Raw genomic sequence first — 14,311 nt, forward strand, 5'->3', positions numbered from 1 at the left:
ATGCTGTCCTCACAGTAAACTGGACCACGATTTCCCCTTTCCCATAAGCAAAGTACTGCTAACATTAGCTACAATATGGTAGGTCCTGACCTATATTCATTTCCTCTAACCTCCCAGCAGACCGACATGTTAATGGTGTTTACTTTTAACCCTGCTCTCATCACAGACAAGAGAGAACATATAATGATAATTTGAATTTGAATTTTTTACTCGTGCTCAGGTATGCAAGTCACTCTTGTTTACATACATTTAGTTGTAGTTATTCATTTTTATTGTCACATCTGGTGCAGCCTGTGTCACTTTCAGACATTTTAGTTTCTTAAGGTTGGATCCTTTAGAAGGAATCATGTGCATTGTGATCAGCCGCAGTGTGTTTCTTAATGCTACCGCTGGGAGTTTCCAAATCCTACACCTATAATTGCTTTATTGTTATAGTCATCCTTCCTGCTGCTGTTTCACATTAAAATATGTTTCCATACAAACAACTTAATGGCCTTTGTTAAGAAGAAGAAACAGGACACACAGTTTTAATGAATTAGCAACAACAATATCAAAAGGGAACTGAGTGCAGTCTGGATGAGGATGTAGCCACAGTGACAGGTATTTTTGTTGCAGTATGGTTAAAGGATAAGACCGGTTTTTTGACATTGGGCCCTTGATTTCACATTATAACATGATGTTCTACTCACCCCTGCTTGTTGTTGGTCATTTGGAGCTGTTCCGAAGATATTCGAGAGGCGTCTGGCTGCTCTCTTGAGATATTCGGCCATGAAACGGTTTCCTATGGGCAAGCTTATACAGGCACAAACTATGCTGTTTATAATTTATTAATTACTCTACACTAGCACTGATAACGTGGAGGTGCGTCGCTTACTTAAAAAAATCCGGGTTACTAATTTTGAATTTTAACCGAATGAATAAATAGGCAGCAGGTCTGTGGGCTGTCTGTGGCAGTAGCACGACGATGAAGAGAGTAACACCCACTTTCTGACAAAAAAATCAAAATTACAATAACCCGGATTTTTTTAAGTAAGCGACGCACCTCCACGTTATCAGTGCTAGTGTAGAGTAATTAATAAATTATAAACAGCATAGTTTGTGCCTGTATAAGCTTGCCCATAGGAAACCGTTTCATGGCCGAATATCTCAAGAGAGCAGCCAGACGCCTCTCGAATATCTTCGGAACAGCTCCAAATGACCAACAACAAGCAGGGGTGAGTAGAACATCATGTTATAATGTGAAATCAAGGGCCCAATGTCAAAAAACCGGTCTTATCCTTTAAACCACAAACCTCGAAAACATTACCGACCTTTTTTACTTTATTTTCTTAGCAGAGTAGTTTCTGACTAAACACATTTATTGTACATAGATTTAACACTTGACTGTAGCTGGGTCATTTAAGCAGATGAGGGTAATAAAATTAAACAGATCTGAAAGAGGCCCTGGAAGCAAACGGAACTGTTACAAATATTCCAGTGTGGATTTGTGCACATTTGGATAGTGGATACATAGTTTTGGAATACAGATCAAGATAAGATCTGAACCAAACCCCACACGGGCTGTTTGCATCAGAGAAAGGCGGTGCCGTCTGGGAAAGCTAAATGGATTAGACAATGGGATTTGATGGTCTTTGTAGTGAGGGTAATTAGGTTTGATTGACTGTAAAGTGACTGGCGAGGTCCAGATCTGGGAGGGGAAATGATCAGACGCATGAACCACCCACAAATTAATGAGATTCAACTGCGCTTGAGTGGATTTTGCCAAGAAGAAGAGCTCTCATGAAAACAGAGACGTTTGAAAACAAACAAACAAAAAAAGTCTCACTTTCTTAACTTTGGTAAAAACTTAAACTTGCAAACTGCTATCTTTTTCAGTCCAAGCTTTCCTTTGAAAGCAGGGTAGTTTTCATAATGCTGACACTCATTTGCTGGAAATATTCTAATCATGAAGAGTAGTAGATGACTTTATTCTCACTTTCACTTGCAAAATGATATTCTGCAGTCAATAAATTGCATTTTTTTTATCCCTTCCACTTGTTTATGAATAAGTTTCCTTTTCTAAAAGTCTAAGTTCATGCTGCCTGGTCTTATGGGACTAAGCAGAGATGCAACCGTGCACAATCTCTGCCGTTGTTGCCTGAGGGCAGATTCTGTCTCGCGATACAGCACAATCTAATATGCTGTTATTTATTAGAATGGGTGTATGACAGCAGATAATCCTGGCGCCCTTGTTCCTGCCTTTCAAGGTAATTATGGCATTCACCAATCCATAAGCAGCAGTTGCAGACAATGCCTCGTTCCTCTTGCTCTCCAGATCAACACAGCTTAGATACAAGGGCAAAGAGAAAGCAGTTTGCTGAAAGTCTGGCATTGGACTCTCATGATGCCTATGTGCTGATGTATACAAAGACGCCTCCTTTCTTCTAACTCTTAGACTTCAATGCCAGGAAACAAAAATTAACACTATAAAAGATAAACAGGAGGCGGATTCAGAATCATTGTCCCACATATCATTGTTACACTGTTGAAAGGTCTGTCCTCGTTTGTTATATGGTATATATCAAACATGAAGGTCAGTTTCAGATCTAACATCGACTTCATTTTGCGAGTTAAGCTGAGAAATAGCAAAAATCTCTCTCAGAAACATTTCTTTTATCTGCTTGGGGTGTCTGACCTTCACGTCTCTAAAGCTATCTCCTCATATAATATTGTTTGTCATGTCTGCTGTGCTGGGGAGACACTATGCAAACTTAGCAAGCCAACCTGTCCACCCCAGCGCCGCATGTCAGCGCTCATCTATGATCACCTCGCTGGCATGGCTGCGACGCAGGTATGCGCTGGCCTACTGGCAGCTGTCAGTGTCACACAAAGCCATCAATTCACAGCTCCAGCACTGTCACTCTGTCAGGCACAAGCAGTCAGCCGGCAGCACGGAAATATGTCAATTTAGTTTAGAATACCACACATATACTCATATGAATTCAGAAAAAAAACAACAACAAAAAAAAAAAACCCTCACTGACAACTGAAAACACAGCGATGACGACACGCTAGAATGAGTCAGTACAAGTAATCTTAATAAAGCTTTCAACATAAAAAAAAGAGTCACATTTTACTTTTTGCAGATCCTAAATGTTTATCATGCAACAAATGTCACATGAGTATTATAATCACTTTACACACAAGTGATGCTGCACAGAGAACATGCATGCAGATCTCTGCTGTGGGGACCTAATCTAACTAACCTCACACAGATTTAGTCAATGTGGTGCTTTTGTTTTTTGAGAGGAGCCCACTTTTTAACTATGTAAACATACACCATTTCATCCTCGACGGGTGAAAGGTTGACAAGAATGATGCATAAATAGAAGCTGCAGAACCACCATTGTCAACATGCCAACTGCTGTCTGCAGAGCATCATAGAGGCACGGAGAGCCTATCCAAGCAGGCCTGACTGAGAGGGGAGAATGCCTAAACAACTATCACCAGCTCAGAAAGTGGAGATTGGGAAAAACACAGTCATTCAAGAATAAAACAATATAGCGTTGGAACACTATTTTTGCAATGAACTTTGTACAAAAAACAGTACCCATTGCACGTGCTTTTGAAAGATTACAAAATGTTCTTAACAACTATTTTTGTGTCCTTTTTCTCTGTCCAATTCAGACATGTGGGCGTATTAATTTTTAAACATGGAGATAGACTTTGTGGTGTGTATACAGCTTCAAGATGCTGTGTGAAAAAGATAATAATAAAAAGATGATGAGAATGTGTGCTAAATGGCTACGTTACAAGAGACACAACGCTAGTTAACTAACAAAATATCCCCATATAGCAACCCGGTGTCTGGATAAGCATCCTTCTGCTGTCACCAAGCTGTTGCAATGGATTGAGGTGGCTGGGTCGACTCCAATCCACTCGGTGAAAAATGATGCAAGCTAAACTTAATCAAAAAATAGCATCTGTGGAGTGTTCTCAGAATAGAGTAGAGTTTGTAAGGTTTCCATGAAACTTGTGTTTGATAATTCAGAGAACTGATTTTAAAGATGTTGGATATCAGTCTATGTGTGGAGTGAACTGAGAGAAACTTTAAGTTAAAAGCTGTTGTAAAACAAACGGACCACTACCGGTGTTCTTCTAAACTTGATGTACTCCATGCTGCTGGAACTAGTAGCTAACTGAACACAAGACGGCTTAAGTTTAGCTCCTCTGTCCTAGTTGAACTGAACGATATGTTCCAATGACTTTTTTTCTTTCTGTCCCCCCTTGGCTGCGTGTTTATTCTTACGTGACTTATGCCAAGTTGCATTGCGCCCAAAGAAGCATATGTGCTTCCCGGCTCTGTTCAAAGCTTAGTGAATATGACTGGGGTCCACTGTTGACATGTGGGTTCAGACACTCGCCCCAGACGAGGCCGCTGACCCCGGCAATGCCAGCCGCACAGGCGACCGGGGGGGCCGGCTACTCCTCACAAATGCCTTGGAGACGAAAAGTCCAGATGCTCCACCATGTCCCAGCTCTTTGCACACTCAGCAGGCCACTTGTGACATTGATTCTTTTGCTACAATAAAAATATCCCGCTGAGTAAAAAAAATCTCGGCCTGTATCAGACACAAGCATTAGTTTTGTTTTACTCCAAAGTGTTCAGCAGTTGTTTCAAGTGATGTAAAGCGATTTTGTTAATGTTCAACATCTGGTCAGTTCAGGGGAATACGGAGAATTCACTCTGAGCAAATTAAAATGAATGAAGTGACTGGATAATGATTTCATAATCTATTTCATACATTAAGATTTCTAATAATTCACACAGAAAATGTGTTCTGTGCCGCACTTGTCTCAGTTGTCTATCCGTCAAGCCTGTTGAAAGTGTGCACGTCGCTGAATGTGGAGCCAGCCCGATACCAAGTTTTATCAAGTGGGAAATGGGCTGCTTTTTTTTTTTTCTTTCTTTAAGCTTTCCAAAAGCGTTCGTCTGTTCCCCCTCCCCCCACCCTGGTGCCATCCTGGCAAAAGCTAAATGAATTAAACTCTCATTAAATATGCATTTCATTGTTAATCATTTGCAAGCGAAGAGGATTAGGTTGCAATTTGTGAAATGACATCAAATCTATCCCCTCTCAAAAATAGGCTCTTGAAATTGCATTAAACACAATACTATGATCCATGAAGCAATCCTTTAAGTAATAAAATGAGTACATCAGTAAATCCCTAAAACAGATAAGACACTGACCTGTGCATAATTCTCACCGTACAATAGGCATATGTTTACTCCATCTGCTCAGCTAATGCATCGACAGACACAGAAAACGGACTTTGTTTTGATAAAACATTTCATCACTCAGTCAGATCGAGTGAGACATACATATATATATAATCTGTTTATTTATATCTGTCCATGTCCAGGTTTTATTTAGCCTTTAAACCCCTGGAATTCAAAATGAAAGCAGAAAATGCTCAGACATAATGTATTGATGGTAAGAGGAATTAAACAAGTTTGCTCTGTGTGTCGCAACCAAACAGCTTAAAGAGAAACCAAGAAACATGAGCACAAACCGCCAAGCTGCTTTAACACCCAACCTGCTCCTGGCTCAAATTCAGGATCTCATTCATAGAGCTGTGCACCCCCTCCTCTGATTACATTTCATAGAAACAAGCTGGAACACAAAAAAAAACTATTCAAGGTTTCCTAAAAATGCATATTCAATGCAGGTAGCAGCCTTGGCGGATTAAAACGCAGCCTGGGCTTTGTACATCTTGGATTTTAAAGTGTGTATTCCATAACTTCCAAGGTCACCGTCACTGCGACAGTCCGGGGATCAAGGTGCGGAGGACAATCCCCGCTATCTCCAAGGCTGCAGGCAACGTTGCCCATGTCATCCTCATGTTTTATTCATACTCAATGTCATAATATGGCATTCAGAAACCAAGATCAAAATCTGCACGGCCAGAAATATTTTATATCATACCTACTTCTCTATCCTTCTCCATCTGGTTTGCCAGAATGGGAGAAAGGGGTAGGCAGCCTCCTTCAGCTCAGCCATGTTGGATTATTAAAAGTAAAGCTTTCAGAGAGGTCACTGCTCACGTAACAAAACAAAAAAAAAAGACGAAAGAAGAGCTACAGCAAGCATCAATTATCTTGGAGAGTTTCTGGGGTATTGAAGACTGTCTTGTCACATTTCCCAAAGTGGCTGAGCTACAGAGAGGTCCTTGGCCGGCGCTGACATTTAGAAGCTGGTGAATTGCGGAAATCCCAGTCTGTTTGTCAAAAAAATATAAATAAATAATGGACAAAAGACCACGCTGACTGCTTGCAAAGCCCTTCCAGGCTCAAAATTCTTTCTCAATGTCATTGGCAAAACTACACAGGCATCAGGCTCTGTCACTCGAATTTTTCCATGTGTGAACAGCTGCAACTTACACTGATCGATACACGACTTACTGGCATTGCTGGAGGACAACAGAATCATTCTCGCAGTTCATAACAATAAATCCAATGTGCTGCCTGGAAACACCGTTGGACTGTTGTTTCTCTCATGTTACTCGTACATAACTGATGAAAATCTAACTGCAGCTTCACGATCATGTTGAAAATGCCATTTACGGAGCAATTCACCCTTGTCGACAAGCAGAGCTTAATTTCCTGTTATGACAGCGTGACCCACATTTGAGAGTGTGTCCCTGTCAGCAAACAGATTTTGGTGTTTGTGACTACTATCACTGAATAAATTGTTTAGAAGTTTTATATACTTGTGTGTGCAGGGGAATTTTTTTTTGTCTTCCACGGGTGGGCAAATAGATAAATAAAAACTGCAACACGACCCCCTTTTTTTTGTTTATAAGCATTGGATCAGCTTTGGAAGAGCAGTGAAAAAAGATTCTTTCACAGCTGGGGATGAAAATAAGACCTCCCCCACTCCACCACATTACCCTTTTGCTTCATAGTTCAAGTCTGTGTGAAGCGATATTCCATGAAACCCCACTTTCCACCCTCCTGTTCCCATCCTCTCAACTCCCCACCCGCCTCCCCGTCTCTGTCCCCGTAGCGGCATGAGGAGAAGTGGCGTACCTTTGTTCATGTCAATCAGCTGCTTCTTCTTCTGCAGGCGTTCCTGCTTCTCGCGCTCTGCTTTCTCCTTTGCCAGCTTGGCTCTCTTGGTCTTCTCCTCCATCTCCCTCTTCTTGTGGTTCTCCTTCACTGCTTCCTGATGAGGCAGACAGAGACACACATAAGAGATAAAATCAGAATGTGGCTCCTGCCACCATCGCTCTTTTATCATCTCTTCCTCTGTATGGTATACAGAAGCAGCAGAATGCCATCAGCAAATTCTTACTCAGTGATGGGTTTGATAGTTGGAGATAAGTGTCTGGCATAAACAATATATCAAGCCTTGCGTATGGGCTTTTACTTTTTTTTTTTTAATATAAGCCCATTTTTCTGAGAGGCTTCTGGACTGTTTTACATGTTTTCAATTACACTGAGCTGATTTGTTGTCTGTAATACACCAGTAAGTACATTTATACATACAGTGTATGGTATAAAGAAATATTTGAAGATCATCTTATATATGTACAGCGATGCTAGGATTTCTTTTGACAATATGTGAGAGCCATTAAATGAGAACAGTGTAACAGCAGTGTGGCGGAAGACAGCAGTGTCACCCTTTCTTTTCCTTTGTGACCAGCTGAAATGTCAGGAAGGAGTCAGGGAAAGAGAGATAATCAACAGTACATATTCAGCCTTTTTCAAAATGTGTCAGTTTGTTCGTTTGCCAAAAGAGAATAAGATGCAACTCTGTGACCTTTGGAGACTGCAAACTGTTCTCCCATCTCAGGCTTGAGGAACAGCCCTGACCGAGGTTGGTAATATGTGTGGGAGGTCATACCGCATGTGCACGTATGCATATGCCATTGGCTTCTCTGCGTTTCTGCTCAGCGGTGGGGTCTACGATCATGTACACGCATTTGTGTGTGTCAGTAATTGAAGGCATGGCCCTGTCTGTGCACTGATATAATAAGTAGCGACAGAGTCCCCCCCCCATCTAATGCCCCTGTGGTCCTGATGAGTGTGTCGTGTTGGCAGCTAAGACAGAGGGATTATGGGGATTGCGGGGAAGAAACAGGGAAAGAGCAGCTCATCATGCCAGTCAATAGCAGAGATTTTCTCCATGTCCAAGGACAGATGCCCTCATTGTCACTGTCTCCTTGTTAAACGATAAGGGCAACCAGAGTGGCAGTGACAGTGAGAAAAGGAAGGGGAGTGATAATGGAGAATTCCAGTTAGAATGATTGGAATAAAGTAGGAATTAATAATAGTAATAAGAGGGTGTGTTTGTGTATTGTGCGTTTCATGACAACATAACAGTGGTGTTTTGTCTCCGTCACTGCTGCGCGTCTGTGAACACACCCATATCAACCTGCATTTCATCACCACATCAAGCCCGTGTAAACAATGCAGCTGCCCTCTACACGGCATATTGATCGCATGCACTTTGCTGCTGTTTTGAATTAGAGTCTGCGACGGCTGTGCTGAATATTCAGGAGCGAAACGGTTAACTTATGCATTCCGTTTAAGTGACGGGCAGCTCTGACAGCCCAGAATTTTCTGTCCTCGTCCGCTGACAGGATTCAATTCAGCGCAGGACTCAACACCTAAAAAGCACAAGTTGGAAGATAAATTATGCAGATTACAAATAAAATCCTGTCGGCAAAACTTAGTTTAAACAAACAGCTAATTCTGACTGTAAACATGATTGTGCTACATAATTAAGTTGCTCTAATCAAACGGCAGCCCTAATTATCAAAGCACCAAATATGCATTCACGGTTTTATTATTTGTCCCTTTGCTATTCTCTTTGACAGTCCATATTTTCCTGCAGGCAACGGATGATTGTATCAGGCCTTATTTTCTTGTCAACTGCGTGTGTCGTAGGAGGACATGCAGCGTAAAAGAAAAGAAAAAAAATCTTCATGACAGAAGAAAAGTAATCATTAGTGAAAAAAGTCAGCTCTTGGTTCTACCTGAATTCACTCAGATATTCTGTATGGATCCCATCAATGCTGAGAAATATGCGGATAAAAACTCTTATTGTCTCTTTAGTTCTTTCACCCACTTTATAACAAATCAAAAAACTGCAACAGGATTTTGATGACAGTGAAAGCAATTTATGCCTGGCCTTTACATTCACTAATTGAGGGGAAACAAGGGAAACAATGTACAAATGCTGATAGCAAGTTTTAGTATCAGTGAGGACATTTTGGTCCAGCAGGAGCAAGGTTTATCAATCTCTGCTGTCGTGATGCACAACACGACCAAAACCTTTCTATGTATTTTCTTTCGCTTGGCTCAACTGTCATGTCAGAACATGTAGTTTTATAATCATGTCTTCTTCAGACAATAATTCCACTCAATCAGTAATGTTTTTTTTCATTTGCTAGGGCTGATATTATTGTTAAAATAAAAGAAATGCTGTGACACAGGAGGGAAAAAAAAAAAAAGCTAGAGATAATTTCTTGTTAATAATCACCAATTACTATTTTTCCTGCCGGGGTGGGGTTTGTTCAGAACCAAAATAGTCTGATAAAAACATGTACTTCAACAGAATTAACAAATCATTTGAAAGTAGGGAGTAAAAAGAAAGTATTCATTTTTTTAATATTATGATAGGTGGGATCCCTTAAGATCAGGATTCTGTCTGACCAGGCTTAAATAAAACACTGGGAGCCTCTAGTTTAAAGGGTGCCTTTATGACTGGCTCAGCCCCTGGAGTCCTAGGAGGAAAGTGCGGTGCTGTCAGTGTATACATATCGATCCGGGGCTTTTACAATCTATAAAAATCTAAGAGACGAAACATAGTGTGTGATTTTGCATACATCTCCGAGATGGCAGGAAGGATTGTCAGCAACACTCCTGATGCAGTGTGCTCTTGCTTTCAGGCTCAGAGAGAGGCCATGAAATGAGTGCATGTCGCCCTCATATATACTTGGTGTATCTGAGATGGAGATTAGAAGTTCTCCTGTATCCACGCCTTGCTGAAAAGCTGAATTTTGTGTGACCCACAGGTCCAAGATACCAACAACAAGGGCCAGGCAGGATTTTTGCTTTCTAGATCTGTTCTTTCAATAATTCATGAAATGCGTCTGCTGTTCTTCCTTGACCCTGCGCAGCACAACGCATCTCCCACAGCATGGTTCCCCTCCCATGCATATGAGCTTCCAGGTCCAATGAGGGAGCAATAAGTATTTCCCACTGCTCGGCTGCACCAGTGATCTCACACAGAGAGTGTCATTGCTATAGCTCATTTGAATTTGACAAACACTACAACGCCTGGGCTTTAAACAGCAAATGTGTTTATTAGCCATCTGTTCAAGAAGTTATAGGTTCGAGTGTGAGATTTCTGCTCCCTGGTGTGCACATATTCCCATATTGATGATAGGTGACTGCAAAATCTGGAGCAGTGACTGTAATGCTGGCGTCATGACAGTAAGTATGGATACTATGGAAATATCACTGTGATTCAGCAGTGTCTCAGTTAGAGCTTCATCTCTGCTATGATTGTGATCATTTCTCATATTGTGGAAGAATTAGTAAGCTTTAGAAATATAAAAAAGGCTCAGAAATGGATGGATGCACCCACACACACAGGCGCACAAAAACCATTGCTCTGATCTCGTAGATGCTCTATCTTGCTACTTTGTGGAGTCTTTTGGTCGTATTAGAAAGTCGCTCAATTAACAAGGAAGACTGTTAGCTCATCCCAGCCCATCTGCTGCGCTTTGATAACTCATTAATGGAAAAAAAAAAATTGAAAAAGAAAAAAATAGGCCTCATCCCCATGCTCCTGGTCAGGATTACATACACACCCTTTGATTGCATTTCACTCATACTCTATTTCAGAATATGGCAGCAGCATTAAATTAACAAATTATTTGACTCTTCAAATACTGACTCCATGCACTGGAGTCAAATAATATTTCATAGGCCACCGAAAAAAATAAATAAAATAAAGAGACAGAGAGAGAAGACGGGGCAGCAGTGAGGGAGAGACAGGGAATGAAACAGAAGGAAAATAGAGTTAATGGATTCTCTTATCAGTTACATTCAGTTCTGTGAGGACTGTCTGTCGTTTACTCAAATGCCTTATGTCGGTCTGGTGCATTAAGCCCTAGCTTTTTAGTAAAAGCAATTTAGGGTGACTGTATTGCAATGGAATTCTTTAATACTGCAGATGCTTTGTGCTGTGAATGAATTACACAGGGCAAAGCAGCAGAGACAGAAGCTAGCAAGGATGTTTTGTCTGAGTCAAACAAGTCTATGTCTCAATATTGAAAAATTGACAAAAAAAAAAGAAAAAGTGAGGCACACCAGGCGTGTCAAGAGACTCGATTCAAGAGGCTGATATTCGTTTCAAACGCTCGCAATAAGTCATAACATTTATTTGATTTGCCATTTGGAACAAATCGGTAATGGCTGATGACGTTCGACTTTTTGAAATATGAATATCAGACCTGTCCCTAAAATTCTTTCACGTTTCATAAAAAGAGATATAAATCTGTCATCGAGCTGAAAATAAAATACATTTTTAAAAAAAGAAACAAAAAACACCAACCCAGTTGTTTCCCCAAGATTCACATTGATTCCTTGTGCTTTGCAAGCTGATGGGATTAGTCTTACTGTCAGCAAAGCTGAAGAGCCAAAAACTATAAATAATATCTGAGGAATATGGTGATTAAAGGATTGTTTTTGTATGAATATATTAACAACATTATATCTCGCTTACTTCCCTCCCCTTAACCATAGCAGGAGAGTTTAAATAAGTAATAAAATATTCATATGCAGCTATTTGCTTGAGAGAATAATTTATTTTCTTGGGTGGATGCTTCTTTTAGAGCTATGCAACACTGGAATCCTTGAGGGAGTATTGTGTTGTGTGCTTGTGCACTTTGATCAGTGGGAATGAGAAGCTGGTTTCAGATGGGGATCAGAGTAAAGAGAGAAGGAGGATTCAGACAAGGGGACCTTGCCATTTACGTTAATGAATTGTGAAGAGAAAGAGCACGGCGTCTGGAAAACATGTCATCGTTCTGACACCGAGAGCTTTCAGGGCGGTGCCAGGAGGGACAAAGTGGAGGTAGAGAGGCAAAGGCGCCGATAAATGTTTAAAAGGCGACTCGACAAAAAGTAAACTCTTCCACAGAGGAGATGTGATTAGCTTACCAAAAAAATTACCTCTATTATCATACTAATCTGATTTGCCCTTCACCAGCTGTTCAAGAAGCAGAGGACTCATTTAAATTATTGTTAATATGAATTCAATATCCTATTCTACCTTTGTAATGAAAGTTTTTCCAAGGTTTGCTCTTATACTTATTTTATACAAATGTTGACAAAAATGTCTCTTTTCATTACCAATACAGTCAAAAGTGTTCTGGTTTTTGGTTCGTGACCGAAAAGCTTCCCTCGATTTATTATCCCCAACAAAAGCCAGTAGATCTGCAGCGCCCTAAAGTAATGACACATGAATAAGCAGGACAGACACAAGCAGCTCCAAGCTGATGAAACTGGGTTGAACATGTGAAAAAGCTTGCCCAAGCTTTGTTTATCATGCAATCTCCTTCTTTTGATCATCCTTGTCTCTTTCGTAACTTCCTCTTCTACTACTTTATTTCTTCCAGCTCCCAGTTTAGATCTAGAAGTTTCTTAATCAATACTGGTAAGAAAAAAGTTCCCAGTTATCAACTCTTAACAAAAAGTCGCACAACGTTGTGCATATTTTTAAACGTTTCACTTTGGTTTCCCATTTGGGGAATGAATACATAACATGTAGGTGGAAAAGCCTCTATCAAAGTAACCCATATTATAGTCAGTAGACAGTATATAACTTCAATACAGTTATATCAAATGTTATAAGAGTGGGTGAAGTTGTTTTGTATTGTTTTTATATCAACCTGCAGGTAATTTGGATTTGATGGATGGTAAAACCAACAGCAACCTTCTATATGTGCAGTATTTGGGGGAAAAAAACATAAAAAAAAGAAACTTCCTGACTCATCCGTCTCTGACAGAAACTAAAAGTAAAACTTTCTGTGAAGAAAAAAGGAGGTTTTGTAAAGTTTTGGATGAAGGAAAGAGGGGCGATATGACCACTAAACAATGACATATGGAAGGAAATAACTCAGCAGGCGGGCGCGGTTCCATTCTTGGTGAGAACAGTGGGATAACTTTAAAGGACGACTGATGTATGTCAGGACCGAGTATACAGTCAGTGTCCAGAAAGAAAAAGTGCTGCACTCTGTCAGACTAAACTTTCTGGTATATTTGGATGAGGCTGGTGAATTGAATGGCTCAAAAGCACCAATGCTGATGATCTTGTTTCTCACTTCCAGATTTGAGTTGTTTCGCTTCTGCTGCAAACTGTCAAATCTGAGAAAACCACACGCATGATGTGAAAGTTATGGATTTGAGGTCATCTTTAAATTAAAGGACAAAACCCGAGTTATGGAGTTTTAAAAATGTAAACATTCTCCACGAAGAAAAAAAAAACACAGACAAAGGGTGAGATGAGGTTCATTATGGGAGACTTGCTTTTGAAGCAATTTCCCTGGGGCAGGAAATATAACTGTTATTTTCACACTTGCTGTCAACATCTGTCAGAAACTAATGTAAATGTGATGAAAATGGCTGAATATGAATATATACCCGAACCCTAACCCCATCACAAACTCCGTTCTCATTTCATTGACACCCAATGTGTGCAAGACTAAGCGTGCGTGTGTAGCTGGTAGCTTCTGTTAGTTTGTGTGTCTACACATGAAGTTTCAGCAAAGACGAGACAGCTCATGTTTATGAACAGGTAACATCATTTTAACACTCACCATGAACAGGATGCGGAAGTTGGCCAGTTGTCCGAAGAAATCCTCCACGCTGACCGAGTGGGGATCGAAGGCAAAAAAACTGCCTGTGTTCTCGTAGAGCTTCTGCATATTCTTGTGCATGGTGGACAGTTTTTCATACTGCTCCCGGGCGTGTTTGCTGAAGCCGTGAGGAGGACGGAGTTAAGGCAAAAATAAAGAAAGAAAGAGGTAAACAGGCCTCAAACACACACAAAACACACTGAAAAGCAAGATAAGGCAGCATGTAAGACATACGTGTTGATCAGTGAAAAGCAATCGTTTTCACTAACTTTACAGTATTCAAAAAGCCCACCTATGTCAAGGTCAGCAAAACAAAAAACGATGGATAAAGAAGGGTCAGAGACAATCTAATCCGCTATTACAATAACCTCTCCATCTCACTTTGGAGTCAATGGCA

The 14,311-nt window shown here is 40.5% G+C and overlaps 1 protein-coding gene across 8 annotated transcripts in view; it reads right to left on the reverse strand.

Moving 5' to 3' along the window:
- The window catches only part of diaph2 (diaphanous-related formin 2), a 366,461-nt gene that overhangs the window by 56,105 nt on the left and 296,045 nt on the right, over window positions 1–14,311 (reverse strand). For all 8 annotated transcript variants that reach the window (XM_075481764.1, XM_075481768.1, XM_075481771.1 and 5 more), the window contains 2 exons: window positions 13,876–14,040; window positions 7,070–7,205 (listed from right to left, as the gene is read on the reverse strand). In XM_075481764.1, the coding sequence (XP_075337879.1) occupies window positions 7,070–7,205; window positions 13,876–14,040 (301 nt within the window). The remainder of the gene's footprint in view (window positions 1–7,069; window positions 7,206–13,875; window positions 14,041–14,311) is intronic.

The sequence above is a fragment of the Odontesthes bonariensis genome, chromosome 13 (genome assembly GCF_027942865.1).
Source record: "Odontesthes bonariensis isolate fOdoBon6 chromosome 13, fOdoBon6.hap1, whole genome shotgun sequence".
NCBI lineage: Eukaryota > Metazoa > Chordata > Actinopteri > Atheriniformes > Atherinopsidae > Odontesthes > Odontesthes bonariensis.